At 44.8% G+C, this 25,876-nt stretch overlaps 1 protein-coding gene across 3 annotated transcripts in view; it reads right to left on the reverse strand.

The window, feature by feature from the left end:
• Nucleotides 1-25,876, reverse strand: part of KCNK10 (potassium two pore domain channel subfamily K member 10) — a 374,564-nt gene that overhangs the window by 98,385 nt on the left and 250,303 nt on the right. For all 3 annotated transcript variants that reach the window (XM_086937620.1, XM_086937619.1, XM_086937618.1), the window contains one exon: nucleotides 18,806-18,923. In XM_086937620.1, the coding sequence (XP_086793746.1) occupies nucleotides 18,806-18,923 (118 nt within the window). The remainder of the gene's footprint in view (nucleotides 1-18,805; nucleotides 18,924-25,876) is intronic.

The raw sequence follows: 25,876 nt of genomic DNA on the forward strand, positions 1-25,876 counted from the left end.
TATTGCACTGTTGTATGCTATAGTTTTTTGGACTGTATTGTGCAGTGAGGTTGTGCACTGTGCTTTTTATACCAGTCTTATGTTTACTGAACAGTTCTGAGGCTTGCTGGACTGTGCTGTGCTTTGCTACCCTATACTTTGTGGTGTTTCACTATACTGCACACTATTGATGTATAAAGCAATGGCCAGCAGTCTGTGCTTTGCTATACAGTGTTACACCAATCAGCGGCAGCTCTGCTACGGTTGAGCTCACAGACTGCTACGCCAGTGCTTGCAAACTGGATCCAAGCATACTTTGCTGTCACTGTAAATAATTAGTCTTACATGAAGCACTGCCTATGCAGTGCTAAACCTTACAGACACTGTTATATAGCAGCAGGCCTCATTTTCCTTGTAGTAGTAAGGGGGGGAAGGTCCACATTTTTGTTTTCACAATGCTCCTTGGGAATAAAAGGTCCAAACTATGAAAATAACTAAAAAAACAAAATAAAGCAAGGCAGAGTGTTTGCAAAGTGGCTAGATTGATATTATTCACACCCAAACATATTAGCGCTACTTTTCAGAGTTTGTCAGTGAAGCAGTACTTTTGTTTCCTTGTCTTTTTTTTTAACAGCATTGTTTTCCCAGGTGGGGAAGTGCACCAATGGATGTATGTCATTACATCGCATTTTAATACCACGCCTTCCATTACAACGCGGGTATTACAACGTGATGACAATGACATCGCATGCCATTACATCGCATACTTTTACCACGAGTATGCTTTTACCACGCATGCCATTACAACGCAAAGGCATGCGTGGTAAAGCTATACTTATGGTAAAAGTATGCAAGGTAAGTTACATCCCTATCCTACACCTACACAGCAGACTACTCCCACCCCTACACTACCCCAACCCAAAAACCCTTCCACACTACTACACTACCCACACTACTCCCACCCTTACACTACCCAAAACCACTACTACACTACCCACACTACTCCCACCCCTACACTACCCTAAACTCTAAAACACTACTACGCTACCCACACTACTCCCACCCCTACACTATCATAAACCCAAAAACACTACTACGCTACCCACACTACTCCCACCCCTACACTACCCTAAAGCCTAAAACACTACTACATTACCCACACTACTCCCACCCCTACACTACCCTAAACCCTAAAACACTACAATAAACAAACACTACAACACTACACTACCCTAAAACCTAAATCACTACGCTACATAAACACTACACTACCCTCCCTAATACACTACACTAAATAAACACAAAATCACAACACACACTAAATTGTTTAAAAAAAACACACACACACAACACAAACATTACCACACTACTTTTAAACTACACTAAACCCTACATAAGTAACCCCCACCCCATGCACAAACCCCCTTACCTCTCTCCTCTCCAGCGTCGCCTACGGATCCTGCTTCCTCCTTCCTGCTTGCTTCACGTCATTGTGAGGAAACAGCCTAATTTTGCAGCCGCCGCCGCCATTACACATTACATCGCATGCGTTGTAAAAGCACATGCGATGTAATGGTATGCGTGGTTTTACCACACGTTGTAACATCGCATGCGTTGTAATGCATGCGATGTGAAAAGCAATGCGTGGTAAAACCCGCGTTGTAATGGCTGTCCCCGCACCAATCCTGGGGTACTGCAATAACTAATTGATGGGTGGATTGGTAACCAGGTTCTTCCTGCTTACATTTCACATGCTTTACCTTGCTTTTTCCAGGATGCTGGTACTTTTTATTTAGGCAGCATATTGCTCTCTTGTCTAGTTCATAAATTGAATGGAGTTGCAAGTATATTATGGTTCTAAAAGCACTCCCTACCACTGGCCTCTGGCAATTTTCAGAAACAATAAAAATGTCATGATAACGCTGATGGTTAATGTTTTTCCTAGAGAGAGATCAGAGTTTTGTCTAGTGGAAGTCTTGACTCATGGAAAGGTAGCATAGAAGGTTAATGTGCCTGCTGAAAGAACAAGTACCTGATGCAGATCACAAAATGCACATGATATAAATAGGTCAGTGAGTATCTAAGTCTGTTATGAAGCTCTGAGGTTATACTGAATAAGCAGCTACCTATGTTATGTGGCACATCTTTATTAATGTAATAACTGCACTTTCGCAATGGCTTTATTAACCTTCCTGCTTTCTCAAATTTGCTTGAAAATGCACCATTTGTCCATTCTTTTTTCAAAAGTTGAGCGGGAAAGAATCCCCTGAACCCCCTCTTAGGTTGTTCAGGCTCGCTCGCTACACTCGCTCGCTACAGTGCAGTATGAAAATCATTTTACGCCTCACCACTTTCGAATATCACCAGCCGCCATTGAGCAAAGCCGCACACATGGCCAACTTCTGGGACAGAAAGGCACTCCCATAGAAAACAGTGGAGGTAAGGAATTAAAATAACATCACTTAGGAACGCATGTAAAATACATTAAACTAGATCAGTTCAAAATATGAAATTATATTTCAAAAGCACTTGCCTTTCACTATATCTGATAATTCTACAAAGAGGAAGGGAAATAGGAATTATCTGATAATTTTTTTTTTCTATAATGATGAGCACATTACCTCACAACCCTCAGATTTGTTCCCTCTCTGCTTCACGTGTTTCTTATGTTGTGCCCCATGTTTGCAAGTCTCTTACTTAAATCATTGCCCAAATGCCAAAATTCTTTCAGATGTTCAGAAAAAGTAAATAACAGGAGCAACTTTCCAGCTCCTGCCCAAATCTCTCTGCCATCTTCAGTCATTCTAAATAGTTTGTGAAGATCCACGATTCTCCTTGACATTCTAGTGGTAACCTGAAATTCCTCATAAAGGAGTCAGAAATCTAATGGGGGCTGGTTGATCTGCAAACTAACTTCAAGTAAAGACACTTTTCAATGTCACCCATCTTGTAGCTGAGGAATTTCTATCCTGTGGAATGGTGTAAGAAGATTTAGTGCTCCTGGCAAAATACAATGTTGCCCCCTGAGCGCTCCACTTACATGGTAAGTAGAAGCTAGGACCCTAAGATTGTTGCTCTACCTCTCCTTCAGAAAGGCCAGTCCTAAAGTGGTTGCTTATCAAGACTAAAGCAGAAAGTATCTATTTTTCTTTTCGGCTTTCAGAAGGAGATTACTAAAATTAGAAGCTTTTGCTTGGTTTAATTAATTTATATACACCAAAACTTGAAAAGTGTGTATTTGGGCTAAAAAAAAATCTGTAATTTTAGAGCCCATAAATTCCAAAAATGTATTTAAAGCTGATATTTCAATGATAATTCTTGAAGTATTGAGGAGACTTATTACTAATATTACCTTGGTACCAGGGGCATTACAGCTGGGGCTGGTGTGTATTACCTTTGTAGAGGCCTTTTTCACATTACTACTTGCAACCATGGAAGAAGGTGATCACGGCTGGCACTCTTGCATAGGGCGCCCACTAATATAATCTTGTCTAATAATATTAGTAGTTCGGGATGATTTTCATTGAACATAAGTAGGTTTTATAACTGAAAAAGTTGTAGACCCTCTGAACATGATCACATTTTCAAGGATAGAAAACCCATCTGCTTTCTACCTGCAGGTTCGTCAGAAGAATGTTGACCGTGAAAATTAAAGGGCATTTCAACACTGCAGCCAACACCTCTCAGCTGCAGTAACTACAGGCACTCTGCTGCACTACAAGGGGCAAGCTTTAAAAGGATCTAGCATATCTCTTTAAGTTAATGGAAGCAATAGGATGCCACAAGTCACAAATGATGGGTCTAAATTAAGAGATGAGCCTAGGTTGAAACCAGGTTGTGGACACATTATTAGACGTGTGAAAATGAGTCCTATCCAGGGGTCTAAGGGTGATCACAGGAAGTTGCTGCAGCACAAGATGCTCAAAATATCAATATACTCTGAGTCATGTTTGTGCCGCGGGCTCGCCGTCCTATCTTGAATTTATTCCAAGCAATGGTGAAGCCATAACAATGAGATCCCACTCCTCCTTAAGTGTCATATCAGAGCTTCCAGCTCACACATAATAGAAGCTTGCGTGGGACAATCTAGGGCACGCCTGAAGCTCAAGTTTGATGTGAAAGTAGCCAAGTGACCGCAAAATATCAGACGAACTACACCAATCATACATCTAGGGTAAATTGCTTGCATTGATAGTACCAAAAAATGGTATAAAAAATCTCATTGCAAATTGATGTAATTTGGTAAATTCGAGGCATACACTCAGGATGTCATGTTGATGGTGGCATATGTAGCTCACAGGTCCAAAAAAGATGCAAGTCCACGGGCCACTCCATTAGCCACCAAGCACTACTCAGTTGAACCATGAATTTGACCGTTTTAAAACACAATTATCCAATCAATAAATACAACAGGTTCCTTTTCGCAACAGGCCTGAGACACTTAGCCAGCAGGCCATGGCAAGTCCAGTGATGGTACCTACGCAATGTGCTTTCTCCTATCGACCCCCAGCTGTTGCCAACTCTGGAAGGCCCTCACTTCTGACAGGAAAGCAGATCTTAGGTCTTAAAAGCAATGTCTGCATAGGATTTAAAACAGAATTAGTGTCGATCTATCTCACTCGGCAGTAATCTGCGGCAGTGCGCACTTTCTGCTAAGTGTGCTCGGCATTGTTTACACTCGGCATTAAATGTCAGCGCGCACTGACCCCTCCGGGCTAATGTACTGCTCAGCGTTGCCCATGCCGCGGCTGTCTAGCAGCGCTTTCTGCTCCTGAGCGATTATTCCTTTTAAAACGTCTTTCTGATGGCCTGCGTGAAGCTTCTGAGCGAAATTCGTTTTCAGACTCCACCATCTGATTGACTGAGCTGAATTTCACAGCCTGCCGGCGAAATACATTTGATAACACCCGCCGGGTTCCGTCCATGGCGCGAGAGGGGCGCGAGAGGGGCGCGGATTGGCTCTCCTGCCTCCTGGCTGGTGATAAACAGCAAACTCTATGGTCGTGCGCGAGGGGAGCAATCAGGGGTCGACCAATGCCTCCAAGCGATGTTCCGGCTTTTACCTCTCAACCTCCTCGGCAGTAAAGATATGATGCACTGCATGAAATTAGAATATTGGAAGACCTACAGTGTCCACAACTGGACATTATTATAAGGATATTGCAAATTACCCAGCAGTTCCAGACAAAGCCACGAAGCTGAACGTGAATCTCTTTTATAAGGGCACAAAACTCCGAGGTGACTGGCAATAAATACTTTTGTTATATCCTTGTAATGCACCCAATTGAAGGTATATTACATCATATAGACAGTGGTAAAAGGGATAGTGTTGTAGTGTTTATAGTGGTGTAGCATGTTTTTAATATTGGCCAATATTTTAAAAAAAATATATATATACATTCTAATGCAGCATTTATATAGCGCTTACTACCCCATGAGGGACACTGATGAGCATGGAGTAAGTAGGATAGTGACCTAGGGTTTTTCGTGTGAATACTGCACTAGCAGGGTGATTGATCCCTACAACCCCAGTCTTTTAGTGGTTGATTCTTTATACAAATTGTAAAAAGCCGGAGCCCTTTAACAACATTTGGTCCTGACAAATGCTATGTACCCTCCGGGGACCCCAAAGCATAAACATGTTGACCATATTTAGCACGGTGATGGGATAATTCGTTCACAAACCACGCCCACTTCTTTTTAATACCATGCAGTTGTTCCTTTAATGAAATTAGTTTATTGACAACTGTAATGGTTTTTAGATCACTTTTCACAAAATCACAGGCCACCACTTAGTTTAGAAGTGCATCCCTGACTCCAGGTGTATGGCCACCCTCTATCAAACTGAGTTTTTAGAGGGCGAGGGCGGCCTCTGATAAAGCATGATCCCAGGTGGTGTGTGAGGCCAGTCTTTTACTTTTTGTGAGATGCCCCCACTGGACACGCATCTCTAGAAATCCTGCAGGAATCCCAACTAGGGATAGCCCCATTTGTGTTTCCACACTGATGGGCTTGCCTACATGAGTATTAGGCTACACCGTGTAGGGTGTGAGGTTGTAAGGATGTTGTCTTTGTTTTGAACCTATGTGGGAAGTGTTTCCATGTGTTAGAAAACATATTAAGTTGCATTTACTTTCGCATTTAAAATGTTATTACAATATTTCATCATAAAATTATATTTTTCACTTTGTTTAACATTATATTGAATGTATATACATTTTAAAGTTTAGGGTTCTGTTTCAAATCCCTGCCTTCATTTTTTTCCTATTGGAGGGTGTTGCAGCACCAGTGGTTGGGTTCGTGTGGAGCTGTACTTGCTCCACGTCTGATCTACTACCAGTGGCAGTCGGTTATTCGAGCAGGGAACAGGCCGATGGGCCACACATGCACACATGTACCATTAATCACACTTATGCTTTTAGACATACACACACACCAATTCACAACACAAACTCATAATTACACATGCATACATTCATACACACACAAATGCAACAAACATTAAAAAAACTTACTTATCTGCTGCAGTTTATTGGGAGGGAAGCCTCAATGGTTCCTGACTGTTGGGACTGCCACCTTCTCTTGAGAGGAAGTGGTAGTTCCTTACTTGCCACAGAGTGGGAAGGGGTCAATTATCACGATTACTTCATTGTGGAGGTAAGAGACAGTAAGCGGTGCAACTTAGTTGTAGATATTAAGAATAAAGATAGTGTCAATTTTGATGGAATTACATCTGTTTTTTGGGTCGTGGATCAATATTGGTTTTTCGACATTAGAGAACATAGAAAGAGATTTATTGGATGGAGGATATGACATCTTGAAGGTAAGAGTGTTTAATAGGAAGATTGCATTTTGATGAATAAGGACAGATGTACTGAGAGACCTGTGCCTCATGCACTTCAAACTCTAATAGTGACAACATCTTATGATTTTAACCCCTACAGAGATTTGATTTGGAAGAAGTTGTAAGGTACATATTTCCCGTTTATTCAATATAGGGAGAGCATGCAATTCACATGGGTTGGCTAAGAATTAACAACACAAGGGTTTTTAGGATTGGTCTTAGTACTACCCCAAACACAATAATATGGAGAAGTGGATTCAGCTTGATGTAAAAACTTAAGAAATGTGGCATTAGTGTTGGCATTAATCTGTCTAGATGTGTACTTAATGAATTTCAGTGAACTGAAGGAATTGTATTGATTTATCAAAAAATTGCTTGAGTGATTATGATTAAGTGCACTTATATTGTTTCTTTGTACGCACATGTTTATTGCTTTGAATAGTACCCCTGCACGAGGTTCAATTATTTGGGCTTGCACCATGAAATAACAGTGTTTGCATTTGTGATATATACTACAACCTTGATATTTGTATTACTTTCAGCCCTGAAGAAGTCGTTGGGTCATTTCCAAAAAACGACGAAACGGGTTGGTATAAGGGAGTGGAAGACCCCATTACAATAAAAGAAGAAACAAAAGCCCCATTTATTACTGCTTTATTTTGAAACATTACTGTATTTTGCTTCATTACAAGATGCATGTGCTTCAACAATTGTAAATATGTTATTAATTATGTCATTTCAGCTGTCATCAGCGATGTCATCTAACATGTCATAAAATATGTCATATGTAAAGTCATGAGCAAAGAATTATGGCAGCATGCCTTAAGCTTAGTTTACTTAACCATATCATGTATTATTACTTTGAGGCAGGACCATCCGTGTAGTAGTCATGGTTAAGTCAGAATTTCTACAACATGGTGGTGCAGCGCAAACGCTGTTCATTTCAGGACATTAAAACCCCCCTTCGGGAGGAAGGGCTTCACATTTGTACTTCTCTTCCTGGCTAAGTTGAAAGTACTCCACAACCAACGCCCCCATTTCTCTGATACTTTCGAGAGTGCTTGGTGTAATTCCCAGCATAAGTCAGCAGTCTAGTGCTGAAGCCTGTATTCACACTGAACACCCACCCACCACTGATGTCACATGTCATGTGACACAGTACCAATAAAAGAGGCCGAGCCCACGTGCTCTGGGCCAGTTGCACCATACCTCCAGTGTGTCCTGCGTCAGTACATGTGTGCTTGCAGCATGAGGGCCTAGAGCCCTCCACAGCCCTTTACACTTGGGACTGGTTGGAACAGCAATTTCCCAACTCCTTGTGAGGGGGCACTGTGCACAAGTACCACCGAAGTCGCAGAGTGCCCCGCGCAGATGTAGAACAGGACAGTGTCAGCGGAGCGCCCTCTCCATGGCAGGCCTTGGAGGGTCAACAGGAGGCATCAACGCTCTGCATCGATGTTGCATTCCACCCACCCGACCATCAGTTCCAGTTCCATTCCTCGGACTCAGACTCCGGGGGAAGCATGGCTCTGTTCCCCTCTGTGTCCCCTCAACCAAGGAACGATCCTCTGAATTGATATCATTGGAGATGTCCTTTTTACTGCCATCCACCGGCCGTTGTTTGAGTTATGGGGGGGACACTTCTGTTGGAAACAAAGCTTATAGGAATACACACAACAAGTGTAATCCGAGTATTACAGCTCCCCATTGCATAGGTTACTGCAGCGGAATGTTCACTGTCATTCATGTCATGTCCGCGTCTCCTCTTTCTACGTCAATAATCTATGCAAAATAAGGAATTGTGTTTAATGTTGTACTGTTTGCAACCCTGGGTCCAGACAGTGTTGTATGGCACTGTCACCTGTATGGAAATCACACTCTCCAGCACGATAGGAGCTCTTTGCCTGCCCTTAAGGCGAACGCCCATCTTATCTTACAGTTTAAATTGTTCCTTGTTTTTGTAATGTTTGGTCAAACAATGACAAATTGCTGGACCGAGTATTTGGGGACTAGTTTGGTTGTCATGGTTTGTAATGGTCATTTTATATTGTATCTTTGGGGGTAGGCCTCCTAATGGGAGGTGCAGTTACTCTATACTATCGCAGTCTCCTCAAGTCGACAGTTACTATATCTGTCCGGGCTATGGGCTCAATCCACAAATGGCACAGAATACTGGCACAGTTACACAGACGCCGAGCACAAATAGTATACCTCCAGGAAATCCACCTGGGGGCTTCTGAGGCCCTTAAACTGAGTAAAAAGTGGAGAGGGCAACTACTTTACACTTTTTTATTCTGCATTCTCAAGAGGCGCAGCAGTATGGATACAGGCGGGGGTCCTGTTTGCAGTATTAGAATCTAAGATTGACAATTAAGGTAGGTATGTGCCGGTTAGGGTCACACTTGATGGGAAACAAATTGTACTAGGGTGTATATACGCACCTAACACGGACCAGGATGCCTTTGTAGCCCACCTGTACACTGAATAGGTGGAATGGGCACATTAACCCTGGCTACTGGGTGGGGATTTTAATGTAACCTGGAGCACTCACACTCTCCTCTCCCGGCCCAGCTATAATACACCAAGCCAAGGCACTGCGCCGATGGGTGTCCGGGTGGGACCTGGTGGATGCATGGTGAGTCAATAACAATGGTTTGCGAGACTACTCTTTTTATTCGCATCCTCATGGCTTGCATTCCCATTTGGACATATTTCTCTGCACACTTGCCTTACTCTCCTCTGTGACTCACACCACATATCTAGGCAAAACTCTATCAGACCCCAACTCGCTTAAGCTTATGCTTAGTTGGGGTTGTGTCCCATCCCTGATTCCGACTTGGCTCTTACAGCTCCAACTACTTGAAGACTCTGTATTCATGGACACATTGTACTAGACAATCACTTCCTATTTCTCTGAGAATGCAGCCACAGCCTCCACACATTCAATAGAATAGGAGGCCTTTACAGTGGGGGTCCGTGGAGTCTTAATGAGCGTGGTAGTGGGAGCTAATTAGGAGGTCACCCGAGATATAGCGGATCCGGAGAGTAAATTGCAATCTCTAGAGGTAGCAGCACAAAATAATGTAACGAAGGCGGTGGAGATGAGCGAGTACTAGATAAACATGAAAGGGAGCTTCCCCAAAGGATAAAGGACCATACAATGAAAATCAACCAAAAACACCCAGGTGGAGATGAGCGAGGCCAGAGTTGGGTATGCAGAACTCTTGGAGTAATAGCGGCTAATCAATCATAGTTCTTATAGACAACGGGCCCCCGCAGCCCCCGCAGTGCGGGGGGGCCCAAGCTCCAGGAGGCCCCCTCAGCACAGCACTCTGGCAGCATAGCACCTGATTGAGTATGGAGTGGGCCCCTCCACGTGCCTTGCAGGGAGGCCCCCTCAAGTTTTGTTACACCAGTAGAGACCATGTCACGATTTTACTACTCCCCCCTCAGGGACTTGACTGACAGGGAATGGGACACTATTCTTGAATATCCAAAACTAATCTCCCTTAACACCTGGTTTAAGGTCATAAAGTTTTCAATATTACATATTTATTGGCACACAAATTACATATTATGTACCATGCAGCCTCTTTGGAATGGCCACGTTGTCACACACCCAATGCGGAATGTATCCACATGATCTGGTCATGCCCATCACTGTCAAGATTCTAGGGCGAAGTCTCGATAGGCATCTCTCAACTGACTGGAATAAAATCCTGGTCATCCTTAGAGTCCTGTATATGGGTCGGACCCCACTGCCTAAAACAGCTAAAGTGCTCTAACACTTTACTGATCTTTCTTTACTACTGGCAAAAACAATGTTAACACAACGCTGGAAGACACAAAGAGCTCCTATGCTGGAGCAACTCCGTGCACACGTACCCGAATCCTGAAAGGAATAAAGGAATGCCCATTCTTCCCACCTAACTGTCACACACATTAGGCACTTTCCAATGTATTGCCATACAAAGGACCCTCATGCGCCCCCAACTGCATGCGTCCTTAACTAAGACATGACCACACAAACTGGTTTCTGGAGGGAGGGTTAGGGAGTTTGTTTTCTTGTTTGGGAATGCATCTCTCACTTTGTAACAGGACATTATTACCTATAATATCTGACTATTGCCTTAGCTCCATACACGGCACTATTTTATTGCACAATAGTGTATACAAAATGACTTGCATAGATGTAACAGGAATGTAAACATGGATGTAATTGATAATGCAACACAGGTACTTTGAAAACCAAATAAAATACGTTTTAAAAAAAATATATATATATGTATACGTTTTCTCTTCTCTGGGCGCCCCATCGGTCCCTAGGGGAAGGGGGGCAGAATCCCCCTATTCAGGGAAGCAAAGGTTGACAGCCATTTAAGTTTTTGTGCTGGACAGTGAGTTCCATGCATCTCGTGCAGCAAAAAATTTGGAGAGACCTTGTTGGAAAGGTGAGAGCAATGCCTTTTTGACCAGAGCCGTGCTTATAGCTCACAGGTGGACCATGGTCACCAGGGATGCCTTGTTTTGCATGGGGAAAGGTAGCCCCCCCCCCCCCCCCCACCATGGTCAAATGGTCAACCGCTTAGGGGCAATTATTGATCTTTTCCCTTCCTTGGGGGCGTCGATCGGCTCCCACAAGGAAGGGGAAATTTGTCGGCCATTTTGCGGAAATGTGTCTGGGGCCTTCCTGGTGCTCCCATTGCTCCAAAAATTGGCTTGGTTTGCCTCAACACACATGGGTCACCTCACCAGGGGTCTATAAATAAATGAATAATATTTGGACATTTTTCTTCCTAGGAGGCTGATTGGGGCACCAAGGGGAGTCTAACCAGTCCACTTAGGGAAGGTAAAATATGGCTGGCCTTTTTCTTTAAATTTGGCAGTGGCTTTTCTCGTGCTCCCTGGGCCCCAAATATTGGAGGGTTCAACACCCCAATGCATGAGTCAATCCCCCAGGGGTAATTATATTATATATGGCTGTTTTCTCTTACCTGGGTGACTGATCGGGTCCGCTTATGTATATGTACATGGGGGTTTTGAAGCTCAATTGGCACATCATTTTGGGGGACGTCAGCCTTCCTTTGCTTGGCCCCCTCCACAGACCATGGGGCCACACAAACATTTGGAGATTTTCCCTTTCCATGATTGCCCCTTCCAAGGAAAGGGGAATATAGCAGCCATTCCATTAGCACCTGCTGCTGCCCCGGGGCATTTAGGTGCCCACCTACACAGGCAGCAGTGCCATGCTACTTCAGCCACTGCTTAGATATTGTGTCATTCACATTTTATGTTCACCCAGCACTCCATATATCATGGGGCAATCGGTGACTCCGACTTCAGCTATTAAACAACAGCCATTCTCATTTTCCTATGGCCATGGTATTTCGAGTGCCATAGTGAGTGGATTGAAACATCACCCTATACTGTGGTGAGAGGAAGCAAAACGTGTATAGCTGAATAAGTGATGAGTAGCTGAAGTGGATTCAGCCATTGCCCCATGATGTATGCCACACAAGGTAGAATTGCCATGTGAACGGCACAATAACTGATACCGGGCATAAGTGTGCTAAACCATTTCCCCAGTAATATATGCTGTGCTGGGTGGAACTACAATTTGAATGACACAACAGCTGATCAATTCCCGATGTAGGCTGACACATTTCCCTATTCTGTGGGGGTGGAAGCAGAGGAGCAGATGGTGCAAATCTCTAAATTGATTATTATTTACACATCTTCTGCTCTTTCACAAGGAGTACATTTCACAAAGATGTTTGTCCTGGCATCAGGGACAAATGTAGCATGATGTCCTAATGCCTTATTGTGAGTGTTGCAACATGTACACATTTAAAAAAAAAAATTCTTTCAACTTTTTTGAAGAAGTTCTTAGCAGCGTTGGAAATTTGGAGAATTTCTTGGAGTTAGGTAAGTGCAGTGCCTAATTTCTAAAATAATAGGCGCCAGGTCCCTGACCAGGAGGCCACTGCAGCTCCCACCAACCATTGCCCGTGTCATCACTGCCAATGACGGTATCAGAACAACTACTAACCATCTCTCTTGCCTACAAATGCGACAGTTTAGATTATTCCAGGTCACAAAAGCAGGGGAGAAAGGTGTTAATAATTTTGAACGTATATTGTATTGATAAACAACCCTTGTTTTTCTCATCTCTAAATTAGATGAGCAGCGTCACCCTGTGGCAGACTGTCATAAGTGCGCTGTTGACAATTAACTGCTGGTGCCAAGCACCGGCAACCAACTAAGTGCCAGTGCCATGCACCGTAAACCACAGGCTCAAAGTAAGCACTGGGTAGGTGCTAGTTTCGAGAATGTTGGTGCGATCTCACTTTACTACAGACTCACAGCATTGGATTACATTCTTTCAATTCATAATGCACACACATACACACCACACACACAGTGTTCTTTTCTATGAGTACCTCTGCACTCTCCCTAGGCTAGGAAGGTTTGGTTAAAAAACAGAGACTGACAATATTTTTCGAGGGAGCATGGAGCCACTCTGGTGCCTCACTCTAGCAAAAACGTGGGTATTCCCAATTCACTTGGGGACCCGGAAAACAAATTCTGGCCCTAACGCTGAACATGGAAGGAGTGCATCAACCAATCATTCAGTCCTACTGGTATACTCATAGGGTTTGGTCACAGCAGAGACAGGTTTTTGATTTTGCCGTGTATGCTGCTTTTTAATGACAATTCTGCCACATTGCCCCAGGGCCAACCAGACCATCACAGGTTGTTCAAATATTGGTCTGTCATGGAACATTTTTCTGCCAAATTTCCAGAGATTTATATAGATGGAAAGAATGTAGCAGTTGGAGAGTCCTTGATCCTGTACAAAGGGCAACTGCTGTTCAGGAACTCAGTAAAAAAACTTACTATGACATCAAGATGTAATTCTTGTGCAAAATCTCTGCTGGTTATGCATATGGCCTGAGAGTATACACAGGCTTTAGTGCTGATGACACCCAGTGCGGCAAACATTTTTGGTGGCCCCCTCACTAATTACCTTCTCCATTCATCCCATCACTATCACTGCTAGAAATGGGGTCTCTAGTTGGTAAAGGTATGCACCCTGTCCAAGTAGGGACCGCCACTCTAGTCAGGGTAAGTGTACTACACAGTAAACGTTTACCTGTGTTCACCCTCTGGTAGCTTGGCACAGAGCAGTCAGGCTGAACTAAAGAGGCAATGTGTAAAGTATTTGTGCACACAGTAACACAGTGAAAACAGCACAAAAGTACACCATACCAGTATAGAAAAAATAGCCAATATTTATCTGAGTAAAACAAGACCAAAATGACAAAAATTGCACTAACAAAGTCAAGAGAAGAATTTTGCAAGATTAAATCGAAATACAGTACTTAGAAGGCAATAGCTCCAACTGGTGCTATCTGGTTGCGCTTGACTGTAGCAAATCCAAACATCCAGTCCGACCGTGATGGAGCCTGGGCCGGATACAGAAGTCATGCAGGCCCGCTGACAGTACCTTGGATGCATCCATGCTTCGGGGATGATGCATTGAAATCCAGAGGTGATGCGTTGCTCTTACAGGCCATGCATCAGTTCCGAAGTCAGACAAGGTCATTGATGCAACAATGTCAAGATCGCTGTACGTCGGTTTCGATGTGTCGATGTTGAACCACTGGGCTGCATGAGCAGCCAGGACGAGAAGCCATACAGGGCCTGGGATGTGTCAAAGTCAGGACAGTGCATCACAGAAGGCTATGGAGTGATGTTTGAGTCTCATGCAGCAGCAGTTCTTCGGTGGCGCTGTGGCAAAGTTGAGACTGCATTGTAAGCCGTACTGGTTTAGTTGAAAAATCTGTAAGCAGGGACCATGGCTTCGGTGCAGACAGCAGCGATGCATCAGGAAAGTCGGGACTGCATTGTAAGTTGAGGTCGATGCATTGCGCACTCAGCGAGTAGGGACCAGGGCTTTCTGTGCAGGCAGCGGCAATGCGTCCGGATTCACAGGGATGTGCCGCTTTTGAATTGACGCTTTGTAATGGATGCAATGGTTTCGTGGGTTGCAGCACAACAACTCACCTCCAAATGCCAAGGACTAGATCTGGCACCACTTGGCAAAGCAGGACTCACAACAGAGGAGCCCAGGTGCTGGTAGCAAGATGCAGGTGAAGTCTTTGATATCCTTGAGACTTCCAACAGGAGACATGCCCAACAACCCTTGGAGAACCTTTAGATGCAGGATGTTGAGAGTTAAGTTCAGTCCTGTCACTCCAAGGCCAAAAGCAGCAGGTAGCAGGCCAAAACAGCAAGGCAAGCAGCAAATTGGCAGTCCCTCTTGGCAGCACAAGTAGGGAGACTTCAAAGAAAGGTATTTGTATTGCACAAGATACTGACCTTCCTAGACCTGGCTCAAGACATACTAAAGGGGGGTATACACCCTTATGTGTGGGAACAGGCACAGCCCTATTCAGGTGCAAGTGTGAGCTCTTCCCACCACTTTAGCTCAGGAAGACCCATCAGCCTGGTGATGTGTCATCAAGATATGCAGGGCACACTTCAACTCCCTTTGTGTGTGACTGTCTAGAGTGAATTCACAAAGCCAAGCTGTCACGCTGACCCAGATTTGTATTCTAGGGACAGGCAGAGGTGCAGAATGGTTCAAGTAAGAAAATGCTAACTTTCTAAAAGTGGCATTGTCAGACCTGCAATTTAAAAAACTTCACTAAAAGATGAATTTTTAAATTGTGAGTCTAGAGACACCGGACTCCAATTTTCTATCTACTCCCAATTGGAAGTTACACTTGTAAAGTGTTACAAGGCAGCTCCAATGCTAACCTATAGGAGAGATAGGCCTTGATCTATTGGAAAACAAAAGTAGCAGTTTTTCACTACCTGGTTCATGTAAACTCTAAAGCACATGTCCTACCTTTTTTAGGTCGAGTCTGAAAACCATGCTGTATTGGAGATTGGAGTATGGTCTTGAAGCCACGTCCACTCTCCGCCCATATTTTTCATTGGCTTTTGCCCTTGTCCACTGTAAACTGTGGCTGTTCATTGGTGAAAAGGCTTAATAGTCCTGCCTTAGTAAAGCCTTACTAACATGGCGAAACCCCCTGTTATGTGTGTTGTTGCTCGGAGGCTTTAATTACAGACTCTGAGCACTATTTTGTTTAATTGTTTTAACATGTCTTCTGCAGGCAGGTCTTTCCAGCTTCCCTGGCATCAGCAGTGATGGTGTTCTTACCAAAAAATTATTTGCAATACAATAGGGTTTTCTTTTTTTTGCTACAGGAAAACATGGCATCAAAGGGCAGAAATGTTTAATTGAAAGGAGACAGATTAATACAGCCCAGTGCCAAAAACATGCAAATATATTCTGAGCTAAATTGTAGATTTAGTTCTGTACGACTGCAGTTCAAATTTCCTGATGGCCCCTCCTCTTTTATTGACTAAATGACTGATGGCGTGCCCAGACAACCATTGTGTATAAGAACTAATCGACCTCTGTTCGCTCGTGATTTAAGGCACCTTACGCGTTCTACTAAATTGACTTGTACATTCCATAATAACACCGGAGAAAAAAAACACCTGAGAAACATACAAGTCATATCACCCTGCATTTCTCCCAGTGTCCAGTTTTCAAAAATGTCTGGGTTTGATAGGTTTCACTGGGTGGCAGCTGACCTAGGACCCAAAATCTGCAGCTACTTGTTTCTATGGGATAGTGTGGAGAGTTTGCTTATAACATCTTATAAACATAACTACCCCTGGGAACAAGGTTGAAAAATAAAATTTAGTACGCCTGAACTCAGAATGTTAAAATGCATCTTTTAGTGTGGGTGATTTTTACATTCTGTGTTTGAAAATACCACTTTTAGAAAGTAGGTATTTTCTTGCTTAGCCATCCAGTGTGCTAGTGTTAGGATGTGTATTGACTGTCTGGCTTTGGAGTGACAGGGGTTGGGGATCAACAGTGACTCCTGAGAGTCTGGATGAGTCAAGACTGGGCTGAATAAATCTGGGCTGCAGTACGGTAAGGAGATTTACTTTCACCTGAATGGGCCTGGTCTGCCTACCAACTCTTGCAAGGAAGCTGCACCAGAGAGGACAGAACTGGTTTGGACTGAGCACAGGGCTTCTCTGCCACCAGAGAACAAATGCTTCTGCTTTATAAATATTGGGGCCAGACCCCAGAACTTTAGATCACTTTTGGACTTCAAGAGGAACCTCTGCCAAGGAGAAGTGCTGGAGAAATTGGAGTAGGAGTATTGCCCCTTTGCTGTGTGCTGTCTGGGGTTGGCCTGCAGTGGCTGTTTCTGCCAAGTAGAGGAACTGTGTGTGCATCATGCTTGAGAAAGTATCTCCAAGGGCTTGAAGTGGAGCTTGCCCCCTGTTTAAGAGGTCTCGGGAACAGCAAAGACCTCACCGTCCTTCTGGGCATTGTCTCTGGAATCGCAGCTTCCAGTCGCCACAGAAGAAAAGGGCAACAGACTCTGTCACGAGTCCATCGCAGACTTCGTGTCCGGAAGGCACCACAGAGAGCACCGCCTCGCTTCACAACGCAACCCTGGTCTCACCAACTCTGTCAAAGAGCCGCTGCTTGCACCGTGTCCTGTGGGCACCGCACTCCGCACTGCTTCGCTACATGATGCACAGATGTCACCGACTCCGCCACTGTCATCCTCAAATATCAACCGGCTCCATCGCCGTACTGTGACCTGCCAGCACCTCATCAAGCACCGTCTCACACTGCAATGCAAACCTTGGTCTCACTGACTCCGTCAACGAGCCGCTGCCTTCACCAAGTCGTGAGGACACTTCATGCTGCAAAGCTTCCATCTCACATCACAACCGCAATGGTTGCCCCTGACTGGCTTGTACAATCCTGTTTTCCGCAGCAAAAAAGGTACTGTCTCCGAGTCTGTCAATGCTTTAACTAACCCGTACCAACGCGGTTGGCTGGAATTGTTAGACTCTGTTGTGTTCAGTATCGCAGGAGCCCCCAAAGGAGCTACCGAGTCGGAGGAACTGTGTTTTCAAGTTATTCTTGCAATTTAAAGGTTATTTTGCACATTAACTATTTTTACAGTATTGTATGTTGGATTTTTGTCATTTTAGTTCTTGTTTTGGTTTAGATAAAGATTACATATTTTTATAAACTGGTGTGGTGTCCATTTGTAGGGTTTTCACTTTATGTGTTCACAAATGCTTTACACATTCCTCTGAGATAAGCCTGTCTGCTCGTGCCAAGCTACCAAGGGGGTGAGCCAATCACTACTACAGCTACTATTGGGACGGCCAGTCATGTGCACTTTACAGCTTCCCCACCAGGTTTGCTTTACCTAGACTGATAAGGAACATGCAAAGCCTCCCAGTCCCAGCCCCAGTCTGAGCGCCGAACCACAGCGTTCAGACCAATCCCAACGCTGCGTTGTGTATTGTGGTTGGCTCAGGGGAGCCTGGGAGCCCGGGTGCTTACTGCTACTGGCAGAGACAGGAAGAAGAGGACGGAGGAGAGGCTGTGGCTGTGGCCCAAGTAAGTTTTTTTTTTCCTATTTCCTACCCGTACCCCCCTCCTCCCCACGCCCGTCCGGGAGCAGCCGCCACTGAAAAAAAGAAGCACATTTGGTACAGATACCATATGTTCAAAAAAGATTTTAAAGCATACGTGTAAAGTACCCCAAATAGAAAAGAAGGGCTCATCACTGTGGGTGGAAATGCCTTACCAGCAGAGGGGTTAAAGAAAGTAGTTTATTCTAAATTAAGCTTCATTTGACAGGGAGCAGTGCAGTGCCATATACAGCAAAGATATTAATGTCACTTGGGGAACATTTTTAATCACATTTACAAATTTAAGGAACTATTAAGAAATTACAAAAGAAGTTATTCTTCCAACAATTAAGCACTCCATTGTCAACAGCAAGTTTAATTTTTAAAGAACTTCGCTGGACTTCTGCTTTGAAACCACAGCAAGCTTCTTTGTAATTGCATTACCTATAGTTGTGATGACAGTTCCAGCAAAGAAAAAGGCACTTCCGAGATCCCAGTGGCTGCTGTTGTTCAAATCATTTCCGATGGGGTTGACTCCCGCGTTGTCAGCATCTATGGCGTGCTGAAAATAGAGATATATTCCATGAGCCATCAAAACCTCCATAGATTAATGATCAATTAGCATCTATTGCCTCATCAGTGCAACCACATACTGTTTACCTGATGCGAAACAAACCAGACATGCAGGTATCAACAGAAAACACACACAAGGGCATTTTAATGAGCATCAATGACTCAGACAGGTGTTAATCACGAGGGAAAAGGGAAAAGCTTCAAAGGATGCTCCTGGGAGCTGACAAGGAGACAGCCTGTCTGCTAAGGGGCTTGGGGATCCGTCCATTGCATGTAAAAGCAACACTCCCACTAAAACTCCTGCCAAAAATGAAACCTTACAGAACAAACAAATTCCCAAGAGGATTTGTTACACTATTAGGTTTCTTCTCCTCAAGCACTACAGATAGCCAATAACTATAGCAAAGAATAAGCTTTTTTAACACTTAGGGGCCAAATGTAGGAGCCCAAATACCGGTCGGTAACGGCTGAATTCGGCCGTTACCGACCGGTATTTGGTGATTGGGATGTAGGGGCATCATTTTACAGATTCTGTAAATTTACCGAATCGGTAAATTTACTGATTCTGTAAAATACCGAATCAGTAATTTTACCGATTCGGTAAAACCCAGATGTAGGTGGGACTCTTCTGAGTCCCAAAGGCCTTTCAGATTCGGTATTTTACCACCCAATCCAATTGGGTGGTAAAATACCGAATTCAGGTGTGCATGCACATCTGTGCATGCACACCTGTGCAATGTGACACACAGACATGCCCTTAGGGCATGTCTGTGTGACTCATGGCACACAAGTCCGGAATTGGGGTGCTAGAGGGTGTCAAAGTGACACCCCCTGCACCCTTGCAGGATTCGGTATTTACCGATTCGTTAAATACCAAATCGGTATTGCCCATTGATTCCTATGGGCTTCATGGCCCATAGGAATCAATGGGCAATAATTCTCAATTTGGAATTACCTACATCTCCCCCCTTCATATTTACCGACTCTTAAATACCGAATCGGTAAAATTCGGTATTTAAGAGTCGGTAAATATAAATTACCTACATCTAGCCCTTAGACTCTAATGCAGAGAGTCAAATACTGATACCTGTGCAAAAGGAAGTTTGAGCAAGAATCAAATGTTGAAAATTGTGTTGTTATCGCACCCCTAAAGGTATTCCCTGACACATTTCGTCATCAAAAAGCAGGTGAAATTCATTGGAGGAAAGCAGGTGAGCAAAAGGCCAAAGATTCAGAATTTGGTGTTTTAAACATCAGTTCTTCATGTTATATTTACTTCCTGTCTGGAAAACTCAGAATAGATAGTGTTTACCATACTAGCTTTAATATTCACCCAAGGAAATCAGAATTTACCAACTGTGGTTCATACCACTTCCTCTTCCCCAGTACTCAGAATCAGGGCCTTAGTATTGTCCAGAGGGCTAGCACATTGCTCCACTAGCCTATTCTCATTGTAATTATCACAGCATAGTTTTAGAGGCAATTGATGATAAAAAGATGTTATCTACCAATGTTAAAAGGAGTTTTACAAAGTGGTAAAGCTTGCAGCCTAAATGGTAGAGCAGCAAAATATGGACCACATCTACTTGTTGAGGTATTTTATAGTCCTTTCTAATTCATTGACTTTTAATCCTAGAGTTCCACTGTATGACTACATGTCAAATTACATTCTTTATCAAATGGATTTTTACCGGCAGAGTCACAGAGTCCTTCAAACTGACATTCCAGGTTTTTTCGTCTAGAGCCACTTCTAAAATTCACTCTTCTTATTATGGGGTACCCCAAGGTTTTATCCTAAGTCCTCTTCTATTTAATTTGTATGTTAAACCTTTGACGACAATTGCAGAGGAGGCTGGTTGGGCCTTTTCTCTTATGCAGATGATACCCAAATCACCTTTTCCCGCTTTACGGAAAGGATGCCTGGACCTTTAGTTCTTCAGACTGGTTTGAGGAATATTGCATCTTGGATGCAAGCAAATCTACTTAAGCTCAACGGCGAAAGAACTGAGGTCCTAATTTTGGGTAAAAACAAATCTCTGGGGTCCCCAGCGCTGGCCGAGAGAAATGGGTGTTCTCCCTCAGCCCACTGATCATGTCCGTAATTTGGGAGTCATCATTGACAAACTATCTATGAAGCAGAAGGCAGTAAAGGTGGCAGCTACTTGTTTCACCATCTTAAAATGGTTGAAAAAAATTATTTGGATGCTCCCGGTCTCCACTCAAAAAACCGTAGTCCAGGCGCTTGTGAAATCTAGAATGGACTACGGAAACATCCTTTATTTGGGATCTAACAAGGATATTATGCTGAGGCTGCAGGTGGTACAAAACGCTGCTGCCAGGCTGCTTTTCCAGCTCTCTAAAACATCTTCCACCTCCAGTGTTCTGCAAAATCTTCATTGGCTTAAGGTCGAAAACCGTGTTAAGTTTAAGGCCTTGAGTTATATGTACAAAATCAAGGTTGGGTCTGCTCCTAAATATCTGTAAACTCTAGTTCATTCTTACCAACCTTCTAGTTTATTACGATCAACCACTTAGGGAAAGTTCTTGGTGCCTAGGATGGGAGGCCGTTTGTTTGCTTGCCTTTGTCCATCTGTTGGACGTAGGCCTTTTTGGAAGGTTCCCCCCTAGACTTTTTGCCTTTAGCCTCTGGCATGGTGGTAGTGATTTTAGGCCTCTGCGCACTTTAGCACTGTGCGTGCGCACTCTGAGTGCGTGTGGTGAGAGTAGCCTGGCCTCCCACAGGAATGCATGGGGGATATGGGTGTCCATGGCAGATTTATTGTGGTTAGTTTAGAAATGCCACTTTTAGAAGTGGGCATTTCTATATGCTGTGTGATGTGAATTTCCTGTCTGGCTTGTGAGTGACAGGTGCTGGCTGAGGTGGATGACTCCAGGAGCCAGGATGAGTCTACCCAGTGGTGAAAAGGTAGATCTGCATGTAGATGGGAGGGAGGATTTGCACCTGGGACCTGAATAGGGCTGTGCCTCCCCTCCACAATGCTGGCTCCACCCTCTGTGGTGTGTCTGATGTCACTGGCCTGTCCTGTGAAAGGGAGAGAGGAGCTGAGCAAAGCAAAGTGCTCCTGAACCAGTTGCCTACACTGTTAGAACAAAGGATTTAGTGGAATAAAAGAAGGGACTGTGACCCCATGAAAATTTTCTTATTCTTGGACTCGAATCTGCCAAGGGCATGCTGCTGCTGGGGCCCAGGGGAAGGCTTGCCTCCCTGGGCTCTGCCCTGCCCCTGGATGACTGCAGGACTTCTTTTCTCGGGAACCTTCTGCTCTGCTTGGATTCCAGGACCCTAAAGAGACTTTGGCAGCCCCTTTTGCACCCTGGGAGCGCTGTGCTGCATTTCTTTTATTTTCCCCCAGGAAAGTGTGTGGGCTGTGCAGCGCTGATGCTGCAGCCCTTTTGGAGGGAATCCCCAGCGTAGGGATTCCCCCCTCTTTCGAGAAATGCGGGTGCCCATCTCGCTTATTTTCATATGTAATTGCAGGTGCCCACCCTGCATTATTGCCGCTTATTTTCATATTTAGATGTGAGTGCCCACCCCGCTTATTTAATTATTTTGATGCGCGGCTGCCCACCCCGTGACTTTGCCCTTTATAAAGGCGGGTGCCCACCCCGCTTTCTATCTTTAGTAAAGAGGGAGCCTACCCCTCGTTGTGCCTGAAGCAAAGAGATTACTGCACTGCTGCCTGTGACGGAGGCGGGGCCTGCAACTGGGCCGGAAGGATGCCAGAGTAAGGTGTCCCACGCGGGTCTCCCGTGTGGTGGAGGGAAGCACCATGCTGTGAGGAGAAGAGGCCGCCCAAGCCTCCCAGGCTCCCTCCTGAAATCCTGGCCCCAGAAAGAAGGACCGGGCGAAGTAAGTAGACTGCCGCATGTGCATCAGCGTGATTTCTGTGGAGGGGGCACGAGGCACATTGCCGGTGTCTGCCCCCGCTGCATCCCAGTGAAGAGCCCCGCATTGCCGGTGAGTGGGGATGGCAGGAGCACGACGTGCCTGAGCAGCCCCGTCTAGCAGAGTGCCGCTCCAACATGCATGATAATTTTAGGGCCCCCGGCATGCCCAGAGCCTGTGCGTGGCTCCACCGCTTGGGGCCTAGTTACTTTAAGGGCTATAATTATTTAAAGGGGCCCATGGCTGTTAGAGGGGCCTGTGACCCTTTTTCAGTGCTCCAGTGTGGGGCTACCCTTCACAGCGGCACCGCAGTTGTGGGCCGCTGCAACCTCTCTTGGGGGCATTCAAATTGAAGAGCCTAGGTGACTCCAAAGGGGGCATAGTTGTTTTCAAAGCCTAGATGGCTCCAATATTTTGGCCCCATCATTTCTAGAGCCCGTGCGTGGCTCCAACGTTTGCATATTGTTTCCAGGGCCATTGAGAGCCCATACCACATTTTCAACTTTCACAGCTGCCCAGCAAATAGTGGGCAGCTGCACCGTTTAGGTCTTTCTTTTTAGGGGACATGTTGAATCCAGGAGTGAGGCGCACTCCTTCGCCCCCACCTTTTCCTCCACAGCTGTGCAGCACTTAGTGCCAACTGCTACACTTAGGCCTTCATTTGAGATTCACAGCTGCCCAGCAAGTAGTGGGCAGCTGCAACGTTTAGGTTTGCGCCAAGTGCGCACCCTTGACCTTCGCTGTCTGGACAGCAGCCCTGACTCTTTTAGACATAGGCATTTGAGCCCCTTAGAGATGGCCAGTTGGCCAGGGGGACTATTAGATATATAGGGCGTCAGGCCCTAGTGAGATTTATATAGGTGCTAGGAAATGTAATGTATATGCTATGTTTTATGCACCTTGACTTATGCTTATAGATGTGATTTTATGATTATGAGGTTTTGCCTACTGTCTTATGTTTTATTTGATTCTCTACTGTGGTCTAGGATCAATTTATTGCTGTTTATGTTAGTAAGTTTGTTTCCTAATGCGAGTTATGTTTAGGAGATTATGGTCTACTATGTTTAGGCTTACGAGGTTGGCGCAGAATAGATTTCTCGCCTTATGTGATACTGTGCATGATATGATTTATGTTACAGGTTGATGCTGAGTATAGTGTCTGCCAGATTACTGGCCGTGTTCTAAGTTCATGCTATATTCTTACTTTTACTATTTTTACAAAGCGATGATATTGACAGTGACCCACGTGGCCCTTTCATGTGCAAATAATCCCCTGTAAATATTGCCCAGTCCCAGTTGGTACAGTGTGTACTGTGTGATTACCATCTAATGTGTTTATGACAATACAAAGGCTATTTTCATATATAAACTTGTGTGGAATTCCTTTTGTGGTGTGCCTAGTATGTTGTTACTGTGTATGTTGTGCAAATGCTTTACACATCGCCATCGGGATAAGCCTAACTGCTCATGCCAAGCTACCAAGGGGGTGAGCAGGAGTTATCTTTGGCGTGTAACTCCCTTTCCCTGAGTCGAGTGGTCATCTCTGCCTGGCTTTGGCGCAAGCCTTTAGCCAACCAGAGATCCCAATTTCTAACATTTGTTGTCAGTGGTGAGGATAGGACTTGCGTTTGCTCAATACCGCAGTGACAACTGGCTGCACTACAGACTCTGCATTTTAGATAGTCACATGTAAGGGGATTATTGTCTTTGAGTTTGTTTCAAATGTCATTTTTGTTGAAATGTGTTTTTTTTGCACTATGAGTTACGTGTCCTGCCAAGGACAGAAACCAGAGAATCTGGAGGAGTGACTTCCCTTGTGAAGACTGTTATTTCATGGGTTGGCCTGAAGCTGAAGGAGTGACTGACCTTGTGCAGACTGTCATTTATGGGGTTGGCCTGCAGCGCAAGCTATAGGAGTGAGTGCCCCTGTACTGTCTGCTATTATTGGGGTGGCCTGATGCTGAAGGAGTGACTGCCCCTGTACTGTCTGCTGTTTCTTGGGTGGGCCTACAGTGGTAACTTAATTGGCATGGAGTGACTAGCTCGGGAGGGTATATTATCCCCTAAGTGCATTGTTAGTTTTCTGAATTCCCCAGTAGGGTGGGATACTGTGGTGGCAGCAAAATGTTGTCCAATGCAGTTAGTCCCATTCCCAGTTCCCAGAGTATGGTACCTGGTGCTCAGTAAGGGAGATACAGGTTGTGTTTTAGGGGCAGTAAAGTTGCTGTCTCATCAGTCTTGGAGGGGGGAGTGTGGATGTGTGGATAAATGTTGTGCTGCACTGAACATTTGGTTGATTGGTTAGCATGGTAAATGGTGTTAAAGGGTGCTTCAGTCTGTTTGGTCAGAGAGATCCTGTCCCATAATTGTTATCCGGAGCCGCGCCAACCCCTGTTGAAGTATGTAAGTTCTTTGATTCTAAGGGAGCCTAGCCTGTCTTGTTGGACTGTTCTTTGAGGAGGATCTCCCTTGTTAGGGGAGCGGGGAGTGCCTGTAATCAGGTCTCCATCAGTTCTGGTGTCTGGCCGTGCCACTCCTAAGTGGTGGGTACAGAAATCCAGATTGTGGGGTGAGAGGGAAAAAAAATCCCCAGTGGAAATACCAGTGGGTCAGGGGCCAGCCAGAAGGGCTGCATAGCCAATGATTGGCCATGGTGATGCCACTTCTGTCCTGGGGCATCTTCACGCACTGTCAGATGTACAGGAGGTAGTGAGCTCTGCGCCAGGCAGACTGACACACAACACATTAGTTAGGTGTCACCCTCGTGAAGTCCTCGTTTGCCGGTCATTTGCCTGAACAAAAGGCAACGGTAATCAGTGTCCTGACTGGTCTTGCCTTCTAGGGGTACCATTCCAGTTGGGGGGCGGTATAGTGCTCTGGAAGGGGGTGCAGAGGGAGGGAGTCATCGCCGCTGACCCCGGTGCAGCCCGTGATTTTAGATCCCAGATGGTAGTTTGGAACTACACTAGGGGAAGAGTGGAAATTGGCTATTGTGTGCCAGGGGTTACTGCCCCCCACTCTGTGTATTGGCAAGG

The sequence above is a fragment of the Lissotriton vulgaris genome, chromosome 9 (genome assembly GCF_964263255.1).
Source record: "Lissotriton vulgaris chromosome 9, aLisVul1.2, whole genome shotgun sequence".
NCBI classification, from domain to species: domain Eukaryota; kingdom Metazoa; phylum Chordata; class Amphibia; order Caudata; family Salamandridae; genus Lissotriton; species Lissotriton vulgaris.